At 44.3% G+C, this 26489-nt stretch overlaps 1 protein-coding gene across 5 annotated transcripts in view; it reads right to left on the bottom strand.

Moving 5' to 3' along the window:
- The window catches only part of tnrc6c1 (trinucleotide repeat containing adaptor 6C1), a 40330-nt gene extending 15249 nt beyond the window's left edge, over window positions 1-25081 (bottom strand). For 2 of the 5 annotated variants that reach the window (XM_075454841.1, XM_075454844.1), the window contains exons 1-4: window positions 25006-25081; window positions 19064-19174; window positions 18197-18218; window positions 7044-7421 (exon numbers count right to left, since the gene is read on the bottom strand). In XM_075454841.1, coding sequence (XP_075310956.1) covers window positions 7044-7421; window positions 18197-18218; window positions 19064-19126 — 463 coding nt within the window. In that variant the 5' untranslated portion in view covers window positions 19127-19174; window positions 25006-25081. The other 3 variants (XM_075454843.1, XM_075454842.1, XM_075454845.1) reach the window with 3 other exon arrangements.
- Between the last annotated feature and the right edge of the window lie 1408 nt (window positions 25082-26489).

Here is a 26489-nt window from a genome sequence, read left to right as displayed (position 1 = left end):
CACAACTACATGAGGGAAGTGGCAGCATTCGTGTGCCACCTCCTGTTTTCAAACTTACTTCATTGCCACTACATGAGAGGGAAAGAGGACACAGGGAGAAAGCAGGGGGTGAAAAAAAAAAAAAAAAAAGAGGGCACTGTGTTTCTGACACACAGCGCTGTCGTTCTGTAGCGTCTCTCTGCTAAGAAGTGCAGCACCGCCATTTTCTCAGTGCTGAATAAGAGCTAAAAAGCCTCTGATCTACAGCCTGTATCTCCACGACTGCGGCTTCGATAGCGCACCCCTCATTCACAACAATAACACAGTATGTGAGAACTCAACGCTGCATGCTCACAATACACTGTTGCTGCAGCCTGAATGTCGAAAAGTACTCATCAGCAGCGTATGTAAATAAAAGCTGCCAAAACAATGTGGTAGAACAGGCGAGGGAGAAAAACACAGAGACAGGAGTAAGGAGAGATGTACAACACCGTAATGAAATACCTGTGGAGAGGTGCCTCCCAACCATCCTGTAAAGAGCTAGGTTTTGTGCAACGCAGCGACCATCCTTGTCTCAATATGTCTGCTCTGCTCGCCAAGCTTCTGAGGCTCATTTCTGAAATGCTGCCAAGAAGTTGCACAGCTCTTGCGCGGCATGAACAACTCCCCCCAACCCCACACCTCCCTTCCTTCCTCACCGCTCTCGCTCTGTCCCTCCCACCAACACTGCTTTGGCTGGGTCTCTCCTCTTCTATCTATTGCCTCCCTCTGGCTTTATTTATATCACGCTCTATTCCTGTCCTGACGGGGGATATTCTTCCTCTTTGGAAAAGCAATGAAACATGGCTGGCTGCAGAAGGGGATGAGAGACTGGAGGCTTTCCTTAGGCACTCACAAAGCATGAGGTTCTGCTCCTCTAGCTTCTAACTCTTCTAGCCCCCACACCCTCACAACCTTCGAAAAAAGGGTCACAAAATATATGTCTACGAGCCAAAAACACAGAGATCACGCACCAAGCTTTGGAGAGGAAAATCCCCCTTTACAGGAATACGTTGTGGATACAGGGCACAAAACGGGCGAGCTCGTTTGGATATGCTCCCGTTTACATGATTATGGACAGGTGATTCGATTACAAACACGGGACAAGAGCTACGGAAAAGGCACAGCTTTCAGACAGACTTGGAAACATATCCATGAGATAGAGGGGATAGAGAAGACAGGATGAGAAGAACATGGAGCTTGGTGAGACAAAGAGAGAAGAGCCCCCTTTGGATCAAGGCGGCTATTGTTTACAAATGATTCCAGCGCCCTCGCAACAAAACAATAAGTCAATGTTTAGTGGAGAACAGAGTCCCTTTCTTGCTTAGGTTCAGTCTCCTGTTCCTCTCCACTGTGGTGACTTAACGCACGTTTAGGTCATGGCCACTAGCGCTTGGTGTGTTAACATTCACACAGAGCCGACCGTGAACCGACTGTTTCCATTCATCTAAACCTTAAAAACAGAAGGTAAACACACAAACATCCTACTCAGAGCAGCAGGTGTACCATCCTTCCACAATCTTCTTTGGCCTCACTATTCATAACACGTATACATGCACAAAACGTATTTGGATCATAAAAGTGCATGGATTTTGTTTTATTAGACAACAAGATGTCAGATATTCGGCTTTTGGATGAATTGGCTCATTTGAGCAGATGAAGCTTGAACTTTTCTCTTAGATCACCTCGTTTGTTCTTGCCATTTTGCTACATTTGTGCAATACATCAGACACAAGTTTGTTATTTAGAACTTTTTCCAACACTTTTGGACAGTGTTGCACAGTCGTCAGGGCAAATTCATTCAATCAAAGTCATTTGTGCTTTGTTTTCCTATGAACAAAAAACAACCTGAAATAGTATTTGTGCAAGTTTGAGAAAGTATTTTTTTTTGTCCAAATAACGTTTGTGGCCCACTATATGCGCATAAGTTCATGTGGTGGGAAAGGTAATGGTTGTGGAACAAAGGAGGCATCCAGAGTAACAGAGATGGAGGAGATAGAAAATGAAGGACAGAGATGAATGTTGGGAAAATAGAAAGAGGAAATGATCTAGAAGGACTGTGTGGGCCGCAGCTGTACTGATCCTGGCTTAATGAAGTCCCCGAGGGGCAGAGATGCTGGATGGTACAGAGCTGACAATGCACGCTGCCAGCTAGATGAACAAGCTCTCCGGCAGAAACACACACACACACACACACAAACACACACACACACAAACACACATACACACACACGCCTCCCAGGAATGTGCTACCTCTTTGTTTAATGATCGCAAACTTCACATTCTGTTTTTGATCTGATACGCTGTAAAGCGCCAACACAAAAGCACAGAAGTGAAAATAAAACAGCTGAAACTGTTGCCTAGATGGACCGACTTGATCGATTGCCATCACTATGAAACCCACTTACCGACACATTAACTGTGCCAGCTACATGTGTGAATGAGTTGAAAGTTTCATCGTGATCAAGGTTGGCAGCTGTTGGCAACATATTTGTAATTCAGGGTTGCTTTTCCAGTAGTTAGAACTGGTGCATATCTAAGGTAAAAACCTTTTAGATCTATATGCTACTCTTCAACACAGTTTATCATTATCTACAAAGCCATGACACTGTTGTGTAACAGATGAAAGGCTGTGAGTGAGGCAGGGAAATGCAGCACAACAACAACGACCTGCATTTGCCGACACCAAAAGAAAAAAGCATTAGAGGCTGTTGCACAGCCATGCACACTTAACAGTCAGTAGTTTATTACATCTACTGTTGACCAATCTCAAAGAGGCAAATATAGTTTGCTTATCCTGGAATGAGTAACCGCGGCATAAAAGCAGGGATTTTACCAAAACACATATGCAAGAAAACCTTTTATATGGCTGGTTTCTTTGCAGCTGATTTGGCATTAATAGAGCATGATGTCAACATTATTTTAAGAGCAAGGAAGGAAGAGGAAAAAAATTTTTTCTTTCATGTACTAAACTAAGGCAGTCATGTTTGCCTGTCAGTATTCTCCGTCTCCTCTTCAGGATAATCCAGGTCAAGGCCTGTCTTCAGAATGCCAGTCTTAAAATAGCTCACTCGTTCATACCTACACTAGATGAAAGGGCCTTGGGATATGGATTGTTAGCCATGCAAAAAAAAGAAAAAAAGCAACGCTGTAATAGGGCTGCAATAATGGAAAGACTGACATGCATTTAGTATGTGCGGCCTGACTAATCCCAACAGCCCAAGGGCCAACAAGAATGTGTGAGCTGTGCTTTTGGTCTAGCGGAGGTGGAGGAGGAGAACATGTGCGTCACAGAGTGCTGCAGAGGCAGTCAGAGGAGCGAAGACGCCGAGCACGCCAGACAAGATAGAAATACTTAAGAAAAAAACAAAAGGAAGAGAGCGAGAGTTGAACACTTGTGGTTAACAGTGAGCTGATGTTTAATCACATCACAAGACATCCCAGTCCTCTTTGAGGGGATTCCCAAGGCTCTTTTATAGCATCATCAGCAGACTTAAAGAGCAAATCAAGAATAGCGTGCATGTGCTCTCTCTCCTCCACCAGACAAGCAAACAGCATTTTATCAGCTTGGTTCTTTCACTTGACAAGGCCCGTTAACACTGCGATGTCTTTTTGTTGTCTTGTTTTGTCTACGACTTCCTACTGGTATATAAAACCATGATAATTATTTTATGGGCTATAAACCAGGGTGTTGTACAAATGCAAAAAATACATAAATAAAATAAACTGGCTGTGAATTTTCAACACCATCACCAACACATTAACACAAGTTAATTATCGAATTAGCTCTACAACAGTCACACTAAACAAGTCAAAAGCCCCTTTCACACTGCTACCCGCGGGTCCAAATTGCACCTTCGACCCGCGTCGAGCAATGTGAACGGTTGGCGTGTCAGGGTGACCCGTGTCGCCTGAAGCCGAGTTCAGGGGGAGTTGCCTAGTGGCAGAGCGTCACACGAAACACATAAAATGCTGGGCGTGTACAATGACGTAGGCACAAGCCATGCGTCGGAGGTAGGGTGAAATACACCTGTCTGCATCAAATTTTTCAAACAAACGATGGCGGGACACCTTGAGAACTAATTTTTGCAATGCAGTTCATGGAGATGTTACTTTACGGTGCGTCTTGCTGCGTGGGAAACCGCGCTCTCCCATCTTTCTCGCCAGCCCTTCCAGCAGAGGTCCATCTTTCACCGTCCCCGAAATGTGGCGGAAAATAACGTCCTCTGTTCGGGGGCTGAGGAGCTCGCGGACCTCCTTGTCTCCCCAGTTGGCCATATTAAAAAATGTCTCCAACTTGATGTAGGCTAAAACAGAGTAAAACTTGTCCTCACCTGTCGCTGTTGTTCTGAATCAGCTGTCCATTCTGTCTTTTAAACTCCTCACGTCACGCCACGCCCACGTCCGACCCGCGTCGATTGCGTTCACATCAAACTCGGCTCGGCAAAAAGACTAGGGTCCGACGCGGGTCGAAAGGCGAGTCGAGTTGACGCGGCAGCCCGGGTCGGCAGTGTGAACACAACAGCGGACACGCTAAATTCGCGAATTAAACGCGGGTTATTCGGCAGTGTGAAAGGGGCTAAAGAGAAGTCAGGGCTTACAAGTACTTACAAGCAACTGTATGCTTAATAAAAGACTTCCTTATGTCTTCAAAAACCCCAAATGAGGAGGGGTTTTCTCTACAGCAAGGTAAATACTCCTTATTGATATGAAATCTGAACTCGGAACACATCAGCAGTCCACTGTTTACATGCCTTTCCAGCAGAGTAATGCTGTGGCTGTTGCCAAGCTGAGTGGAGAGACATTAAGTTGAGACTGCAGGGGAAGGAAATGTTTGTGTATACTTGCATGCATATATGTACATAAGGACACACACAGGACACATTTATCAGGCCAACTTTTCACATGTGACCGTGTAATGAATTACAGAGTGAGGTGAGGTGCAGTCTGCAGATGGAGAGAAGAGGAAAATGAAAGGCAATGAATGCAACAAGTGTGTTTCCACTGTTGGCTATCAGCATGGCATGAAAGCTGAGAGGGGTCAAATCCTTCTCTCAGCTGACGGGGCTGTGCAGACACAGCAAATGGAGGTGGGATTACATGTGGTGCTGTGTGTGCAGAAGAATAATATTGCACATTTTAAAGACTAGCAACTGGCAGAGAAGGGTCTGGAAGGTCCCCCTACATGAGCGTCCAAATACAATCCGCCAGTTCAAAGAGGCACAGAAAAGCAAAAGCAGAGCCGGGCCGGTTTGCCAGAGAGGGGTGGAGAGAAGCAGGAGCTTTTACCGTAAGCCATGAGTCACTTCAGCCCACATACCTGGACCTCTGCCACGCTTGCTCTCGTCTTCCCTTCTTTCCTTCTCTCTCTCTCAGTCTTTCTATCTACAGTATGCCAGGCCAGTCCCACTCAGGCAGCAAGCCAACTAGCTGTATTGCTCCTCCTCCAAAAACAGGAAATACTGAGGCTCAGAGCAGAGTAGGAGGGTGATGATGAGAAGGAGGAGGCAGAGAAAGAGATGAGGACAGGATAAACATCTCATTACTATGGAGATAAATCTGCACTCTAACAGCATTAGAGGAGTCGGGCGATGCTAAGACACTTAGTTATGGTTGGGAAGGCCGTGCCACTCAGACAGCGCAAAGTGCCAAATGCCCTAAAACAATCAATCAGCAAATAATACTTTATTGGGAAATATAGTAATTGACCATTACCACAGAAAAACACATAAAACAGCAGGAAGGAAAACGCGCTCGCACACACACACACACACGCACACACACACACACACGCACACACACACACACACACACACACACACACACACACACACACCAAAGATAGCCAGCTGTGTTTACTCTATATCCTCTACCCTTGTGTTCCTCAATCCTCTTTTCTAATTCCCAGCCAGGCTGAGTGAAAACAAACAACAGTCAGCTGTACCTGTGATGCAAGTACTTTACAAGTACATCACACGAGTAGATATGGGTATGATCTTTCAAAAATGGTTGCAAAACACAAAAGTCACAAGAGCTTATACTGTGGAATATGATATTTACTCTTCTATGGTACCAAAAGTACCCTATCTGGGGATATAAAAAATTAAGATCCAACACGGACTACAAAAAGACGTTTTGATGACGGTGTCAGAGCATTCTGAGCGAAAAGAACTAAACTCCTGACACTTATCCAAGCAGCTTACAAGTGGGAATCTGAGTCTATCCACAAGTGTCAATGCAAAATATTTGCATCCTGTAATCTTGCAGTTGCTCTTTGCAGCATTTTGTTAACATTCTTTCTCAAGGGTCAGGAAGACACTGTGTAGAGTCCAATCCTAATCCTGAAATGGTTTCCCGATAACAATATAACTATTTATTTTCCATTTGGCTAAAACTTGTCGGTCCTATAATGTTCATGTGAAGGACGGTTCAAATTTTGGTCGGTTGGTGGCTATCTGTGCTGTTCGGGCTGTTCCACAGTCCGACAGACCTATGCAGATACTGGAAACAGATTCATTATCAGCCGAGCCGGTTTTAATAATGTTTGAGTAGCATCGTACATGACCAATATAACAGAAAACTAAAATCCACTCCAGAGGAGACCCTATTGTTTTTACCTCACAGTCATGCACGTCCAACAGCGCTTTATTCTTCTTATCAATGGGAGGAAGTACTTGATTTTTTTCCTGTTGTTGTCTATTTTAAATGAGCTTGTGTAGAAACTGTGGCAAATGAAGTCAATCCTGCAATGTGAGCTTAAAAGTTACATATTTTGCAGAAGCCAGATGCATTAAACCGGATTAAAAAATAAAGTAGAAGCACAATGTACAATCCTTAGAAATATCCTCTACTCACTTTTCTCAGGACAGGTATAGTCATGCAGCTATTCAATGTCAGGCCCCTAGATAAATACTTCTTAAACTGTGAGCAATATGAGTAATTCACAACAAACTCCAGCTTTTCAACTGCATATTTTACGCTTTGCAATCTTTTCAAACTTGCAAACATAAGAGATAGCGGCTCACCAACAGAGTGTCTAGGCTGACCTGTGGGCAAGCTGGCTGTGGAGGAAGAGGAGCAGGATGGAGAGGAGTTTATGGCTACTGTTGCTGCTGCAGGTTCACTAGTAGCGGGATGTCCTGTCGTGATGAGAGGGAGGGTACCGGAGGGCAGAGGCTGGCCCCTCTTCAGCAGCTGCTTGTGCTCCTGCTGTCGGAAGCGTGGGGGCACCTCTCTGGGCGGGTAGCGCTGCTGGAGCGGAGTCTGCGGCTGCTGTGCTGTCTGCGGCTGGCCTCCGGAGGGGACGCGCTTGCCATTTCCACTGCTTGGGGGTACAGATGGGATGGCACCGGGGTTGGCGGGGGGAAAAGGAGGGGTGGGATCGAGGTTGGCAGAGTCTGGCACTGTGGAAGTGGGAGGATGGAGGAGACAGGTGAAAAAAAACAAAAAAAACAGAGCAGAAATGCAGGGATGAGAGGGTATTAGGCACAAGTAGAGTTGATAAGAGCACTCTAGCATAAATAAATGGCTGATAAGTTGACAACAAGTACGCCACTTTGAAAAAAACAAACAAAACAAACACTTGAACATTGTTTACTTGGATTCGTTGTTATATCTGATATTTTCAAGAAACAACAACATGAAATAAGAAATCTGTTCATAAATGAAACCGCTGTAAGTTACAGCCACAGCGCACACACAAAAGTAGCAATCGCCAGTCTTTTTTGGAGAGCATTTCCTCCGCTGCCTCTTTTCAAACCCATGCTCACTTTTAGAAGGTTAAATACAGAAAGGCAAGTCAGGACACTTCTATAAACGCACAAGATTTGCTGTCCCTACTCAGTGCCTAAAGCTTTTTTTTCTAGGCAGTGATCAGTCTAAACACATGATTGCTCTTTGGAGAACAGTGGACTGTAATAATGCCAGTGTGGCACCTAAAAATGCCTTCAGGGATTGCACAGACTGCCATGGGGCCTGTTCACAGATTAGAAGTGATAAAGAGGTCAACTACCAGATAATGGACTTGGACTTGCCTCTTCATTATTGTCTCAACCAGGACAGTGATGTAAAGAGTGCTCAGCCCCATCAACATAAGCTATTCATAGTTTGTGGCAGGTTATAGCCTCCAAAATGATCACCTCTCAGCGCTCAACCAAAGCTGTTGGATATTAACTGCTGGCACAGCTGCTGAAGCCGAGTGCTCGTGTCCCACTAGCTTTAGTTACCCCTGGCAACAGAGAGTGATTTTCTGTCAGCTCTGACCAGCCATTTCCAATGGTCTGCGCTTAGTCTGAGTTCTGCATCTTATCTTTACGGAATATTCCAGCGGAGCAGCCAACCTTAAGAGCAGCATGTCGCTCTTGAATCGACGAAAAACTAATTTACCATCAACTTGGAATCAGTGCGACGTGGTGCGGTGACATTTCACCATTGTACATTTTGCCAAGCAGGTAGAACAGAATAGAAAAATACTTTATTTTTGCTCAACAGCAAACAAACACTGCATTTGGACAACTAAACAATGAGATAAATCAACCTTAAACGTCGTGCATCTCAGGCGGGCTGCACCGGATACATTTCTGAAAATGTCATGTCTGATGTTAACGACTGTCGTTAGACAAGTTGCTCTGAAGATATCGTTTGCAGCTGCATTAAAATGCCGCTAAGAAACGGAAAAAAAAATGTGAAGGTATAAGGTTAAGGGTCATCATTAAATCATTCAGGAGGATCAGCCTGAGGTGCATTATGGGAAACAAAGCACACTGTGGATAATCGCCTCAGCGCACATCATTACATAATAAAATAAGCTGGTAAACTACAATCTAAACAGTAAGCAAAAACGTGTTTAAAACCTACACAGACTGTTTGTGAGCAAACCCAAACATCAGCTGATTGGACATAATGCGCACTGAGCTAAAATGGTATTTGGGTTCTAGCTGGGGGTGGGGTGAGTGGGGGGGGCAAGGAAATCAACAATCAAAAGAAAGAGAAAATCTCTCTGCGGCCTAAATGAGTTACAAAGAGCAGTGCTTCGCCATTGGCTGCCATCCTGAGTGTGTGCGCTGAAGCAGTGAATAAGTTGTGCACATGCGGCCAGCGCGTCACATACAAAAACAAAGAGTTATATAATGCTGAGGCCCACGCTGAGGGGAGAGGGCAAAATGGTGTCGTGGAACATGCAGCCAACACAGCCTCGTGAATACAGACATATTCGCTCTCACATCATGACCGAATGCTCCTTATCCCTTTTTCTCCTGTGTGTTTTTGTGTCTAACATGACAACACGGGTACTTGGGGGTGGCTTTCCTATGTAATTTTTGCGCGGCCTCTCTATTGGCTACAGCCTGTATCTGTTTGTGTCTCCCTCTCCCTGTAGCTCTGGTGCTGGAGCTTCCCTCTCATCAGATTTCTCTACATCTGCTCCATTTCCTCTCCATTCTTGTGCTTCATCCCTCCCCACCTTCCTGTGCTTCCCCTCTCCCCTTCTCCTTCATTCGCAGTGATCTACTATTATCCTCTTGTCGTTATAACTGTATTAAGGGCAGCAGATGGATGCAGTAATACCCGGTCAATTCGCCCAGCTGGTTTTAAGAGGTGATTTCCTCGTAAAAACAGAGGACTTTGTGGTTGTGCCACAATGTATAATAATAGTTATGGAGGCGATCAGGACTCTCTGATGTGTGACGTCGATTTTTCTGGAAGCTGGGGGGAAGGGGAAAGACGGCTGGCTGCTCTGTAAGCCAATCGGAGGAAAGAAACCAGGAGGGTCAGGGAGGGGGAACGAAAGAGAGAGCCGGCGTACAGGAGGAAGGGAAGGAGGCAGAGGAGGGAGGGTAAGTGATGAAGAGAACGGTGTGCGCCGGCGTGTGTGCGCGCATGTACAAAAGTCTCCACCCCCTTGCGCGCTCCACTGTGAGCTCCACTGTGAGCTCCCGTCTCACAGCCTGAAACCAGCTTGGCTCCAAATCCGCTTACAATTAGACCACTATTTGTCAATACCGTGCCACGCTGCTTTGCTTCCCCCCCCCCCGCCCTTCAAAGAACGACACAAGTCCCGCACAATTAGCAACACAAACGACACCAAACTGATTACAGTGAACGTTTCCTCTTAGCCGTAGTTATTAATGAAAATGCCAGATCGATCAGCAGAAAAACAAATAAATGCTTCTGGCAGGCGTGACTTATTGAGCATGTGTCTCCCAAGGCAGCACTTTGCTGAAAAAGTGAAATGGAGTAAAGAGAGATCAGACTCACTCTCTATGACAGCATATTTGCAAAAACACAGTCCTCAGCTGTGAGGCTGCACAGAAGAATTCCCAGTTCATCAAAGATGCACATCAAACGTCGGCCTTGGGGCTGTGTGTGCTCCATGCAGAGGAAGACATCCCATTTTCCCCTTTTAAAGGATCTTAATTTTCTGAGAGAAAAGATGATAGCATGCTTGCCTGACTGTTTAAGACCTTGAAGGTTGGGGGGAGATTGTCTGGGGAGACATCAAAGAGCTGAAGGTAGGTGAAAGAGAGGGAGAGGGTGGAACGTATCAACGGTCTCGCCGGCTCTCGGGTAAAAGCTGAAAAACCGGCCGCGTGACCTTGAAGATGGAGGATATGTCTGTGTGCAAGCTTCATGTGTGGATGTGCACAGATGGCGACATTGAGGACCAACAGGAGAAACCTACACTTTACCAGGCAGACTGGCAGAGTTCTCAAGTCTAGACTTCAGCTTAGCGAGATATTTAATCTTCTGACAGCTAAAGATGTCCAAAACTGTCACTGAAAAGCATCCCGTTAAAACGACAAATCCAATAGTTTAAAGAGAGCATCTGTGCATGTTAACACTTACAATGATCTCCTAGAGAGAATGTTGGAAGCAACATAACGTCTCTGACGTATTTCTCATGCATTCCACAGCCTCCTGTCACACAATGAGGACGACACTGCGCATGTGAAAGCAGTTCACAGGTACTGTTGCCTTTAGCGGAGCAGTAGAAGCAAGAAAAGGTCGTCCTGCAGCTGTGGAGAGATGTTGCCCTTGTCGGGCAGCACTGGCGATGTCCCTTAGAAGTTGATAGATGTGTCACTTGTCACTACTTTGGAAAAAAAGGTTACTGGAGGGATCTAAAAAGTAGCAGAAACACCAGCAGCGTCAGTCTCACCTTTTGTGAATTTGGTTTTCAGTGCATGAGAAAACAGATGTGTGGCATGAGGATATGTGAAAAGCATGCAGGTTACTTTAATCAGTCATGATGTCGTGTAGCGGTTACACCTGCTGTGTAACCGTAAAGACAATAAATAACAGAGAGGTAAAAACTGTGAGTTTTATCAGATTACAAACTCCTGGTTTGTGTGTGGGTCTGGAAATAAGCAGAAGTGACGGATTGCTATTGAAATCCAAACTACTGTCTGTTTGTAGCTTTGAAACAGTTGGCTTTGGCAGGGATTTTTCCAAACAAAGGCATATCAACAGCCCTTTCCTCAGAGGCGGCCTCCTCATTATTCAAAGAACTTATCCGAGGTCCGGTGCCAATTTTTGTGCCAAATTCAGGTGACCTTACTCTTGGACGGACCATATAGAGAAGTTCAGTTTGGGACGGATTATTGGCTTTGAACCCTAACCCTTGTCCAAGTTAAGGCATGACTACAGCATTTACAAACCACCTAACGAAAATCTTGTTGACAGGATTGCAGGCTGTGAAATCTCCCACCAAGAGATTTTGGATAGCAAACAAATAATGCTAAATATTCATGTATTCAGAAATGAGCAAAAACATGGCCCGAAAGAAAAATAGCTGGCAGAGAGGTTAAAAGTTTGAACAGAGAATATTAAAAATCTGTTGGGCTATCTGATCAAACCAATTAGAAACACTTATAGCACAAAAGTCAGCAAATAGGAGTGCAGCATCTAAACCAAACCAGGAGGGTAAAACATCTACCCCCTCCTTTGTTTAGACTCGGAGCCTCGTCTTTGGCAAAAATTCCACCAGTTGAACCTCAAGCCAAGTTTCTTTTTTCTTTTCCAGAAATTTCTCAGGATGAATGCCATCTTAAAATATTTCCAAGTGTATTATGTGTTGCTGCCTTTGTGTCCAAACTGCTTCAAAATCTCAATGTAACTTAGATTAAAAAAAACATTTAAAAAAAAAAAGGAAATACAGGCACTATTGGACACTTATCGGACTTCTACTGAAAAACGTAGCAGAAAAAGTATCAACGAATGAAGGATAAAGAGGGGAGGCATGTCGGCAGAGGTCTCCGTCTCATTCTTCCCACAGGCTTTGAAATGTGAGCTGCGAACCTCACAAGAGAGACGATTAAAGGCTTTAATTAGAAATGAAAAAAATTGTGAAACTGTAGTTAAGAGGGAACCCTCCCTTCATCAGACTCCACTTAGAAATTTAAAAGAGCTAAATATCTAACGGTACAATGAAAAGGACTCAGCAGATTAGACCGTTTCTCACCATCGGACACTTGACACTGTGAGGTAACACTAGATATATTCACCCTCTATAATCTCTGGCCAAACACAGTTTCCTCATCCTATGACAGCTCAGAGGTTAAAGGAGAGCTTTCTGGGAGACTGCTGGTCTCAGAAGGCAGGTGGAGGGCAGAAACAAACCATTTCCCTGGACTCATCACTCCCCTGCCCATGGCCTTTTGTGCCAACAGCTGTAGGCAGCCCAGATTCCACTGTGTTATGACTTGGAGGAAGTGAAGCGTGAAAGAGCGTGGAACATCATGTCCTCTTGACCTGGGCAGCACCTGCTGAGCCCGCACCAACTCAGACGGCCGCCACAGAAACAGCGAGAGGCAGGGAAGGTCTGCGATGGAGAAATCTCATTCGGCCCTTGCGTTGGACCCCAGTGGTTGAATATTTTGGTTAATTTGTTCTTAAATGGTCAGCTTTTTCAACGTGAAAAACATTCTCTGTTAAAGCACAGATGGCAGCTAAATGTCTGAAAGGCGACATCCCTCCACACCGTGGCCTAAAAGACAGCATAAACACCAATTTCCATGATAAATCCTTTAATTCTTTAACTTGTCTTTAGTGCTCCGATTGCACCCTCATGGTGAAATCGGGCCCATATGTCAGATGAGGCAATGGCGAGTCAAAAATGACTGCAGTGACAATATGTGCTGGCAGGAGACTCGTGCACATTCAGCAGCAGCTGAATCCAACGCTTCCTCCACTCGAGCTTTGAAATGCACTTTATCATTACGACTGCTGCATTAATTTCAGCTGTGCTCCTTGGGATAAGACGTCTGAAAGAGGCGGTGACGATTACAAGAGGTGCACCGGTATAAATCCCCCCCTCCCTGATCGCACCACAATTTATGGCTCTCCAACACAAAGCGCTGGGCGTAATTAAGCGAATGCGAAACGGTAAATTAATTGGTTATGAAACGACTGCGGCGACGCTACTTATAATAATGTTATCTTTTATTACGCTACGTAAATGTGCGCCTTGATGTATGCGTCTGTTATGCCCTGCCATTGATAGGGATGAGAATTCACTGCAAGAATAGAAACCCAATGGCTCATTAACCCTTGGAAATGAAGTCTAGTGTAGCTCGTTGACAGCAGCATGCCTCAGCTGATCGGTGACAATACACACAAACAGACTGTTTAAAGTTACTGTTTGCTGGGCACATGTACATAGGAAAGGTCTGACTCTATAATGTGATGCAATCATGACAGACAGCATCTTCATTGCAGGAAAAAGGGGGATTTCAATTCTAAACGGGACTTCCCGAAATTTGAAATTCAAATACCACAGTTGCTCTTCTTCAGACTGCTGATATCTAAATAGTAACTGAAATAAAACTACATCCACGCTAACTGAGTTTGACTTTTTAAGCGAATGCATAAGTGGATGTGTACATCTTATGTTAAGATATACTTTCAGACGATTTTGCCTTAGCAGTTTCAGGATTTCAGCCTACTTCCACTTTAACGTAACAAAACTAAAGTACATCTAATTTCTGGTTACGAAATGAAGTGAAGGAACGAGACCCCTATAAGCAACAAAAACAGATGGGTGGATTAAATATAATACCGTAAAATTATTCATTTATGTTAATACTAAAAAACAACGTGCTTCACAGTGATTGTAGGCACAAGTGGGTCCAGCTGAAACAGCCTCCAGCATGCAGTCGACTGTCACAACAATAGGACTTTTCATTTATATCAGTATAATGTTTCCTGGCATTCCACAACCCCATGAAAAAAAAATGTTACAACTTACTTCACTGCCTACAGCAAGATAAAGACCTCCAGATACCGTGAGCTCGGTTCATCCGGCCCATACAAAGGACACTTGCCTTTAAGTTTTTTTCGCATTCAGACAGCTATTTTTACTGTAAGCAGCAAGTTACAAGTCGTGACAGGTAAGCCACCAAGTGGATACTGTTGGGGGATGTTGTCCTGCATCATCAGTGAAATATGAGCCCACAGGAGAAAAAAAGAGAAAGGAGAACGCCATGCTAAACTGGACTGTCTCTAATTTTATGAAAAATGATTAGGAGACAAATGCAATGGAAAGACTTATCTTGTGGGCTGCTATTAGGAGGGCGCTTGCAGAGTGGTCCACATTTCACTCACTGTAAATGAACTGCTAAAGTACAGAAAGCTCAACACACCTGTTTTCACTCAGGCAGACATCTAACAATGTTTCCATACACATGGCTAATTCACCTACTTAGCAGTTCATAATATGCAAATGGATTTAATAGTAGTTTGGCTTTTGAAATCGTGCAATGCAATTAAAAAAATAAATAAATAAATTACAAATCTCCCTTTGTAAATCCTTAGGCGGAGTTCATTTAGCTTTTAAACCACAGATGAACTACTTTCAACAGAGGGAGGCCCTGCTTTTCAGGCAGTCTGGGCTGAGTTGTGTAGTCTGCAGCAGAGGTCGATGGGCCGCTGCCCGCTAAAGAAACCAGATAGTGTACTAACCGAACAGCCACGGTGTGAAGTGCTGGCGAATGTTTGCTAATAAAAATCTGAATTTCTTTTCTAGAGAGTCACGGGGTGGTTTTCTGAGTGCCATTATAAAACTTAATAGGAGCGAAGCAGCAACTTGTGTGTTTGTGCAGACACAAAAAGCACGCACAACATGCAGCTGGTGTTTGACTGTTACATGAGGGGACAAGGAGAGGGAGTATGTGTGTGTGCGTTTGTGTGCGTCTCACAGAAATGGACCAGTAGAAATAACCTACAAAGGGCCCCCTCAGCTGTGTCGGCAAACAGGAAACTGGAGTGCAATCTAACAGTTTCACGTGGCTCCATCTGTTTCTTTTGCTCTCGCACACAGTTTTCCAGCCCTCTCAAATCAAACCGAGGCCCCCGTGTTTCAGCAGCCCCCCTCCCTCACTCCTCGCACAGAAGTAACCATAACAATTCCTTCCATCTCTTTCCTTGCAGCCCACCTTTTGCTGTCCTCCTCTGGTCCCATGGTGGGCCTCTCTGCTAGACATGATGGGAGGTGGTGTAGTGTTACTATGATGCTTGGGGTCTTCCTGGAAACCTCTTGTGTATGGCTGCATGTTTATTCAGCCCCAACACTTGCCCTGTTCTCCTAATTAGGTCCCAGTGCACCTTATATCAGTATCACAGACAATCTGCATCTTTCTTTTCATTTGTCAATAAATTATTAGAATTTATTATTTGAGGTTACGGTTTCCTGAGACTGATAACGAAAATTTAAAAAATCCAACACGCAACTGTCATGTTACATGTGACAGCTGAGGCTTTCATTGAGTTTAAGCTCTTCACTTAAACACATCCTTTTGCATCCCTGACCAAATTCACCTTCCTAATGATTTTCACTTAATCCAACAACTAATCAGTGGACGAAAATGCTACAACTCATCATCTAGTCTAGATTTCACTGGTGTCACTGAATGCTGGGGCACAATGGAGTTGCAAACAGCATTGGGATTGAGATCCGGTGGGTCCCAAGGAACCAGACACAAATCACATAGGAACAGGTGGTACAAAACACACACACACACACACACACAGACAGAAAAGTCCAGCCGGCTCTGGTATTTAGCTAGCTTTCACCACAGAAACGGAGTCAACAAATGAACTTGATAATAAGATGAAAGCAGGCTTTTACCGTAAAGCTGTACAGCTTCACATCTGTAGAGTTTTCTGATTGTGAACGTGTTTAACATGCTAACATGAGGGCGGGAGAAGGAACAAAAACGATAAACTATTGTATAAATAGTCCGAATGTGAAGAAAGTGGGCGGTACATGTCAGAATTAGAGCATGATTTTGAAACGGCAGTGCACAAAAATTCACAGAACATGCTGAACAATCAAATCTGACATTAAAATGAGGTAACATCCTTTTCCTGTTATGAGCAGCAGCCAAGAAACTACAACTCCCTTCAGACATGCACTGCTTCCCATTTATCTGATAGCAACTGAACATAATGTGTGAATTATCCCCCCCGGTGCTTTAAAAAGGCAACGTGAGGAGGTCGGACATGGCAACATACACATATCACTTTAGACATGGAAGCAATCACATTTTAGGCCAGACATGAACAGTAGCGGCGAGCATTCCGAGGAATCGGACTAATTGTGTTATAACTTGTGTTAGAAATAACACCAGAGTCCAAACTGTCTGGCTGTTTGAGATGCAACTGAAACTTATTTTCTGTCCAGCTATACTGTTACAACTGCTTGCAATGCAGCACAGCCTCACCTAACATTATGCTGCGTGTTTGTTAGCTTCACATGAATCTTTATGGCAAAATGATATATGTTGATATGTGAGAAAAAAAAAGTAACTCTGCAGCCGTGACGGTGGAGACGGTCCTCCAGTAAGGTTAAAGATCTCCTTTTACTCAAGTCGATGACAACTACACTGTTACTGCCAGCGTAATGAAACACTTCACAAGTATAACACCGACAGTCTTAAACATTTAGAACCTCATCAACCATTGCTATGTTTTACGCAACAGCGGTGTGAGTCGCTGGCTAATATGAACCGTTATAGCGAAAGGACACATTTTGACATTTGGCAAATACTACGCGCCGTTGCTCCTTTCATTAATTTCACAGAACGAGGGGTGAGGAACATTAAGGAAAAAGTCAATATCTGAATGATTGGATGTCATCGCTTGCCACTGATGTTACTTATCTGATGTCTGAAAAGGGATTAACTGTGCATATTAAAGCCTCGTTTGACATAGGGCGTTGGGGGTGGGAGGGAGCATGTCTTTGACATTATAGTTCCATTAGCCCATCCTTCAAGGAGGGAGTTGGAGGTCAAAGAATTGACTCCTCAAAGCTCAGAGTTCACAGCTGAATTAAGACGGCCGGCGCAAGTCAGCTTCCCGCTTTCTACACATCTAAACAAATTTAGCCACCAAAAGTAATCAACAATTATCTTAACACAACTTTGGACAAAGACACACACATGACTGGGCATCCATTGCACCAGATATTCTAATATCCTGAACCGAACCTCCCCCCCCTTAAATGTGCTCATCCAAACAAACAGATCAGCGCCCCGTCTAACTGACGAACCTTCGTGGCTTCTGAGGTCATTAAGAACACCGGCTTGGGGAAACAAACTGAAGAGTGCAGCTGCCATAAGAGCTGGAGATCAAGACCTGAAAACGAAGCCCACTCTCCAAAAGAAAAGCAATCTTTCAGTCATATTTATGCATTCATCTTTCTCGTGTTTGTTTGTTGGCTGTTTTGCTCTCTTTTCTTCTGAGATCCCCTCCTCACCTCTTCCCTCCTAGGTATGCCCGAGAAGCCAATAGGGAGACCAGAGGAGCAGCTGCACCTTCCCTGTGCTCCTTATTAGTCTCGTATGGGCACCTGGCTTCCATTTTCAGCTCAGGTAGTTCAGACCACCTGGCTGCTGCTAACAATTCCAGTTAAAAGTGCTTTACTTTAACTAAATCTAATGGTTCCTGTCCCCACACAGCTGTCAGCTCAAATCGAAGCTTTTCAGGCTTACCAGGTAATAGCCATCTAAATAGGTCGATGCACAATTTCCACAAACACATAGTAGACATATCTTGAAGAGAATCATTTTTGCCTGCACAGAGGATCCTTACCATTTAGCCATGCAGACAAAGGTGAATATGCAAGAAATTTGTAAACCAGATACAACATATATTGATTCAAGTCAAACACACAGTCAAAACTTACCTTTGGTTATCTGTTCTGTGGCCTGAAAAAAAAAGGAAAAACAGAAATTATTCATAAAACAACAATAAGCATCTTTTCTTTTTTTTTTTTTTTTTTTTAAACAGGAAATAGATTTTTGTGTGCTGTGTCACCAGCTGTGCAGTAACTATCGACAACTATCAGAACTAAATTTTCAGGGTCTAGTTTTGTTCTTGTTTTGAAATGTTAAAAAGATTCATGTTCATTCTTAGTGCTCGAGGGTGAATGGGTTTACTGGACACACACACAGACACAGACACACACACACACACAAACCTTGACCAGCACTGACACAAAAGGTTGAGGACGGATGCGACATAACACTGTAAAAAGAAGACCCACTGAAGGTTAAAGTAGTGAGTAAAGGTAGAAGAAGGCACAACGAGGACGAGGACTGCATAAAGCTGTGTCCTGAGGAAACATAACAAAATCCATGCGCTCAGTATCCACATGTTGGGTGTAATACAGCTGCAATGAAAGCACCTGTTGCAGAGCTGTGCTGCGTTATAACAGAATGAAAGTACTCTCAATTCATTGATTAGCTTTTTCCATTATGAAATAAACTGCTTGGCATTTCAGTGACTAAATCTTCGGTTAAACGGAAAGTCGTAAAGTAGTAATCAAACAAAAGAGCAAAGATGTTTCTTGGTGTGAAAAGCTCCAATTTCGTACACAAGGAGCTTTAATTGATCTTCTTAAAAACTGGTTATAAGACCAGTTCATCAGCTGACCACAACAGCTTTAATCACAGAAGCTTAAACTATCTTAACGCATCGAGTTTTGTCGAACGGCAGACAGAAACAATCCAACTTCAAACGTGGGAGGAGGTGGGTTTTGAAATAAAATTACCTTTTTCTGAGCAGCTTCTTTCTTTTTCTTCTCTTCTTGTTTTTTCTTTTTCTTATCTTCCATCAAATGGTTCTCTCCTCGTGTTTGTTTTTTTTTTGCTTCTTTTCACAGCTTGAACATAAAAACAGAGAGAAGGAGAAATATTAATCCCAAGCACCTGCTGGGGGTGATGAGTGTTTCGCCTCAGCAGGCGAGCACCTGCCGAAGTGATTTATTTGCCTATAGCGTTCAATTGTTATTCTCTTTGTCAGTAACACATGTGGAACATCATGCGCACGGTCATTAAACAACCGCTCGACATCACAATGTAAAGACATATGCAGCTCGGGAGCGGAGTGCAACATAAACCCACAAACATTCCCAACATGTTTAAAGTGTGCAAACAGAGCATGTGTGTGCTATATTTTGGCGGTCTTTGGTTCTGGAAACTATTAGGGAAGCCTGGTAGGTCTAGCATGCTGGGGCCCCTGGAGACGAGGCTCCCAGTCTTCAGCCGACACACCCAAACAGGGAAATGGATCCCCAACAAACCTAATGTGTGGGCAGACCACAGAGACACAATTCATGACAGCATTCTGGATTGTTGACAACGTCTCTAAACCCTACTGGTTGCACCGTAAAGCTTCAGCACCCGGTGCTGAGGATCAAAGTGTTGACAACATTCACACACTGAAGCTGAAAGCAACCCTACAATACAGCATTGTTTCATATGACAAGGCAACCAGCTGGGAGCCGCTTTACACCCAAGCCCAAAGCTTCCACTGAAAAAAAAAATTAAAAAAAATCCTTGTTTTTCTTAAACGCAAGCTGTGTTTTTTCAGCAAAAAGGACAAAGACGGAGGAAGATCACATCTGGAAAAATACATTCGGCTGAATCCTTCAACCTTAAAATGTGATATGTACATGAAACCGTCAGCCCGTTCTCCTGCCAAGGCTATCCCGCTGCAGGCGACGGCGACATGTGCCATTGCCTGGCAACAGGAACTCCCAAAGGCCCCGGCGAGCAGTCAGGTGGAGACAGACAGTACCCTTAAACACGGCGCTGAAATCAGTTTCATCCGACTGTGGAACAAGAAAAATGTGAAGCTGAATCTGGGAAAGTAGTCCACGGTGAAGCATCAATCAACTAAAACAGCTGGGTGACATCGTTGAGAGCTCGGGTTCAACAAAGTTTACGTGAAGAAGAAAAACCGTGTCCTTACTCTGGCTTCTGACTGCCCTGTTCGTGCCCTTTGTTGCAAATGTCAGCTACATCCGTGAGGGCATTTTGTGTGCGTCTGCAATCACTGAATACGAGGCACAAATATGCATTTTTATGAAGTCCATGAAATTCTTTTCATGGAAAGGAATTTCATGGACATCTTGGACAGAGGTTTCCATCCAAGTAGGCATTATCAGACGTGTTTTAACAGCTGGATACCTTTTTGTGGGTACACAATACATTCAAACTGTCACCATATGACTGACCGGAGTTTGTTTTGATGCCATGCTGTTGTGGACCATGTGAGAAAATGTTCGAGACATTGTGCCGCTTCCAACTTTCTGTGTGGCAGATCATCACACGAGCAGGCGTAACAGAAATCAATGCACAGGCGCCGTCTTTAACTATTTATGTGAATTAGGATTTTGTCAGATAACGCGGCGGTTATAGAATCAGGCTTTTATTGGAGCGGTGCGACAGCGTGGAAACGCTTTAAGCACCTGCAAGTCGAAACGTGGTCTTAATGAGCGGATTATCAGTCCCAATTTTTGACGCGTTAAGCCATTTGACAAAAGAAAATGTGTGATTGAGAGCAGCTTTATTGGGAATTCAGTTATATCATTTACATAGACACTTTCTTGTTTTTTTACAAAAAGATTCATGTTATCCCTCGTGGTTATTATTAGCCGTTACCGGCTTCTTCTTCTGCGTACTGGATGTGAACGATGAAGAATGTGCACAGCCTAAGCTCATTTGACTCAAGTTGAGCTGTACAAGAGATGTCCAATGCCCATTCACATTAACTGGATGTATTGGTCCAGCATTGTGGCCTGATCAATCAGTCTACATTCATTTCAAAAGTGATCGGATGTACACAATTACAGTCTTTTTTGTCTGGTGTCTTGTAAGTGTGCTTTATGTTAAATGAAGCTGATAAACTGCACTTTAAACGCCCACTGACCATCCATGTCCTTATATAATTTTTCAGTGACCAACTAAAGGTGCAGCCCCACCACCTTCAATGTGAGAGAGTCAACAGATACCAACAGAAATGGCGTTCAAAGTGAATGGGTTGGTGTTGTTGTAGATTCTCAGCCATCCAAGTTACGGTAATCCTAATCGCCAGGTAAGTCTGGGACACACGTGACCTTAATCCCCCATCAGTGTGAATGGTCCTTCCACAATTTATAAGCCAAAACTCCCCATCAACTACTTACAACTGAAGACGCCTTTTACGATGAGAGGTGAGACGTCTTCCAAGAGCCGAGAGCAGAAGATCAGATGCGCTTTTTCAAACTCTTAGGAGCGGTCGTGTCAAGTTACGGTCAATACACGTATATCTGGACAACTTTAAACCTCACAGAGCTCATCCTTGTTCTGTGTTCACCTCAATAGCCCCAGGTGGATGAAGAGAGAGGAATAAAACTATTTGAAGAAAAAAAAAAAAAACTCTCCTGAACAATGAGCTGAACCTGAAAGATGACGGTCATCTTCTCGCCTACGAGGATAAAGACACAGCAACGAAACAAAGACAACCAGTCGCTTGTTATCGCAGCAAAATCAAACGGGTCGAACTGAAAGTACTGCCAGCTTAGAATACTGTACCAGTAAAAATATTGCTTTAAAAGAGCAACACTAAAAAAAGAGCGACACAATAAATTCTGCATCCCTAATTGTGGGAGGCACCGGCAACTTATAACCACGCTTTATTTTATTTGTTTTTGCATCCAGCAGGCTGATATGGAACCTGCTGGTGCAGCTGCCATGCTAAATATAGCAGGGACTGCTCCTTTCCAGGGCATGAGTGGGGCTTGTGTCATGCAGGATCAGAGGATAAGAGAGATGCTCCAGTTAATGTGAGCAGCTATAGGCCTCTGACCTAGACGGGGAGAGTGAGCGCTGAGCAAAGCGTCAAAATCATCTCAGTTCAAGAGACATTTGGTCCCCGAGCAGGACACTGAAGCTCTTTCAGCGAGACCTGCCATTTTATTTCCAAACATGTGGACAACAGAGCAACCCTCGGACTCCTGCTCACCTGGATGCTGCAGCACTTCTGATAATAGCACGTGGACTGAATATGCAAGTTAGACATTGCTATGATTATCAACCACCGTTTGTAACTATTTAGACATTTCTTGACCATCGAATGCCAATTGGTGCATTAACATGATAACAAAATATAAACACAAGAAATTCTGAAAATGAGTTATCACAAGGAGGAGAAATCCCCGCAGTTTGGACAGAGCTGCGCTATAAGTTTGCAGTGGGAAAGCACATCTTGTGTACATATTATGAAGCACATGGGCCAGAAAGCTCGGCTCTGTTGTGTGGAATTACAATCTCCTGTCAGAAAAACAGGATTAGAGCTCGGTGTCCCCCTTTAAACCAGATGCTCACTGCGCTGACAAAGAAAGCTGGGAAAAAAAAAAAAAAAAAAAAAAAGACTGATGAGAGATCAAGGACAGGCTCAAATGAGCAGGTGTAAAAATTTGTTGAAAATGAAGAGTAGATGGAGTTGACACGTTCGAAAGCCACGCGTAAATGCCTCGATGCCCCACGCTGGAACAAAAAAGGAAGATGAGGGTTCTACGAATGATGAGGCCTGTTTGTGGATGTGTGAGAGAGGGGGGGTGGGGGTGGTAGACGGCAGTCGCCGGGCACGAAGCCAGGAATGCCATCGCTGTAAGCCAAACAAGAGAACGGCAAGCATTCGGGGAAAAGGCACACTAGCAAGGACAGCAACACCCACTACAGCCGTGGCAGAGCATGGAGCACCCTCTGCTCATCTGCTTTTGGGGCAACGCATCAAAAACCTTTGCATACGCCACCGAGCTCAGCAGCAAGACAGAAAGAAAAACAGCAAACGTGTCACACGTACCTTTCACTTGGTTTAAAAATTGCCCGGTAAGCACTCACAAAGTCCTTGTGCTCGGCAAAGAGGATTGTACTACTTGAAGCTATTCTCAGTGTGGTCACGTTAATGCTTTTTGACCCGGCCTAATGGCGAGGAAAAGAGAAACTTATGCTGCAACTGCTGGTGCTATGAAAGGCACTTAAATAACTTCTGTGGACACACTCCAAAAGCTTCATCTGCAGTACAAGAGCCAGCTGTGTGCATCAGAAATAATGGGAACATGTACACAACGCTGGATGATAATTTATCTGGTCCAACAGATCAAAGAACAACCTCAACGAGCGTCTTCTTAAAACCCAATCATGCGGTTCTATCAGTATTTCAGCATTTGTCTTTATAGATCCATAAAAGTCTAGCAACTGTGCACAGTCTGCATACAAAAGCTACCACTCCAAGAGTTACAACATCTTTATTAGTGCAAGATGAGCAGAACTGGCATTTTTAGCAAATGTTTAAGTTTTACACTAAAGAGATTAGAGATTTTTCCAGCAATAAAGGGCTTTTTATAGAATCAACGCTCATCATTTCCACCCAAGAATCCAGCTTAGCATCTGAAGAACCCGCCAAACCAAATGACATTATCTGGCAAAATGCCCCCCCTCCAGTCCAGCAGCATGCAAAGAGCCATTGAGGGTTTTGAACTGAAAGTTAAGCTATGACCTAAGCCGTATAGTAATCACAGCATTTAGCGCTCTGGTTTTGTTATCAAGCCCCCTTTGGTGCCTCTCTGTGAATACACACTGCCTCTTTCAGAGGCTTGGGTGCTGACTCGGGGCCCCCGACCCAGCAGGGACAGAGAAGACCCAAGCGACCCCTTCCCTTAACCGCCACCACCTTCAGACCCAAATTAGGAAGCCCGACACATTTGTAGAACCAGCAGGAATCAAAGCTTGAGTCAGCCTGCCCTCTGCATGCATCAGGACACTGGCATTCCCAGTCTGCACACACTTCCCTCACAAGGGGAGTGTGTGCGTGCGTGTGTGTCCCTGCATGATGTCAAGCTGCAGAACAAGCCGGGCTGTAGGGGATGGAGGCATCATATCTCAGGGATTACACAGCTCTCTAATGCTCACACTCAGCAAACAAAGAACTGACAAGTTGGATTTCCCACAGATGGAATATCAAGCAGCTTGGCTACGTGCATCGGGACTTTATCAAAGCGAAGAAGACGGAATAGTTCAGTGCCAGAAGTATGCACTGGCCAGCAGTTATTTCAAAATGAAGGCTGGCAGTTATCAGTTCACAAAGTGAGGAATGGAGATGGATGAGCGCACTAATGTTCTCAGTAACACTGTGCAGGCTTTCGTGCATTGTAGGTAAACTCGGCTTGCTAATGCGTTTAAAGCCAGTCAGGTGACGCATGTTAGTCCTCTCTGAGGCACAAAGCATATTTTGTGGGAATGAGCGCCAACAACATCCATGTCACCTCTCCTGCACGGCAGCGCAAGCGGCAAGCGTCCCACCAATGTCTGCCGAGCTGCAAATACGACAGCTCGGCAAGCAACAACACTGGGCTTGGATTATCCAAACTGCGGCGCTGCGGTCGACCAGTCCAAGCTACTGTGGCACCGCCATGAAGAAAACCTCCATGCTCAGCTGGGCAGCCGTATGCTAACCAAACCCCCGACACCACCAACAACTGCGATAAAAACCGAGCACCCGCGGCGAAGACAACACTGATGTCAAAGTGGGCTGAGCTAAAAATATTTTCATCCCCAATCCGGATGCTGCATTTACCGTCAAAATATCGTGTATCTGCACAAGTTGAAAGCGACACAGGAGCAAATCTTGCGTGCTTTAGCAGCCAAGGCGGTATGTAATTCCTACCACAGAGCGTTCAGTAGGTTCTCATCGACGGCGGAGCCTCTGCAGCCATTTTGTAGTAACTGACCGGAGCAGGAGCTCGAGACGGTTGAATCGGTGGTAACGGGGGAAGGTGGGTGGAGCTTCAGCGTGCCATGTGACCATCAATAACAAAACAAACTGGTCCCACTTCACAACGCTCCACCCCCGGTGTTTCCATAACAACTGCAGCCCCTCCATCACTGCAAAGCGGCCGATGCGATCAGCCCACCTAAAGATATATTACGAAAGTAAGCAAGTATAGAAGTGAACAAACTTCGAGTGAAAAGTGAATTGTTCAATGGAGAAAGGCCCAAACATGCAAAAATGTTTCAGCTGTGTAACTGTTTGCAGTTTGTGCAGCATGGAACCTGTGATGTCTTGTAACACCAACAGAGGGCACAATTTATATTGTCAATACACTACAATCTATGAAGCAAGCATCGTCCTAAACCCACCCATAACATTGATGATTAAAAGAACTTCTGAATCCCCCAAATATCCAAGAGGGAACTGATTATTATTGTCATTTTTTCATTGTTCTGGGTTAGAATATATCCAACTCATTGATAACCACCATATACACAGTGACCCCAAAAGCCTTGAGGGCTGTGCCAAAGTTTGACTTGATCTGTCAAGGGGTTAGTACAACCTTCAGATTTGTACAGTGGAGGCAGCCCTTCCCTGTATTAATCATTATTACAATATTCTAATAAATGTCATTGACCTTTCAGTGCAAAGGTGCACTTCTTAGAAGCTCAGATAAACCAACTTTGGGCTCACTCAACTGTTTACCCTCGTTTTGTCTTCCAAAACACACTGTGGTGCAGTGCCATGCGGAAATCTTTAAACACCCATGTTTTCTTTATTATCTGTTTCCAATGAGCCAGACTTCCTGAAGCCGTCTTGAGCAACAGTTCCCCAGGTTTCATAAAAGTCTTAACAGTTTTTTTTCTTTGGACATTGTAGGCACCATAAATCAAGCGATGAACCAGTGTTGTGTCTGCACATAACAGACAACTTATTGTATCTTCAGGCACTTCAATACGAGCAGGCTGTCGTAAGACAAATCATTTGTGCACTTGTGGTGAAACAAATCAATACAATCGTCACAGATGAACTCAGATGAACTAAGAACAAACACGTATGACTGGATGACACTCAGTGAATCATAACTGAAGCTGAAACAGCAAGCACCGAAGTATTCACTGTGGCACCTGAAAGGAAGCTGGTGGGAAACATCAAATGGTGAACACCCACAAGGAGGAACTGCAACTCTGGTGACAGAGCAGGGTGATCATCAACGTGTGCTTGCAGATACTGAACCATCTGTATCTTCTGTCACAGACATACGTCTTTATATCACCGAAATCTGCTTACACGACAGTGACAGCAGAAAAACACAATTAGTTAACAGGATGATGGAGTGCAAAAGGAGTAGTGTGTGGTGAGGACAGGGGGCAGGCACT

This window comes from Odontesthes bonariensis, chromosome 21 (assembly GCF_027942865.1).
Source record: "Odontesthes bonariensis isolate fOdoBon6 chromosome 21, fOdoBon6.hap1, whole genome shotgun sequence".
Lineage (NCBI taxonomy): Eukaryota > Metazoa > Chordata > Actinopteri > Atheriniformes > Atherinopsidae > Odontesthes > Odontesthes bonariensis.
This window is presented reverse-complemented; position numbering and strand designations above follow the sequence as displayed.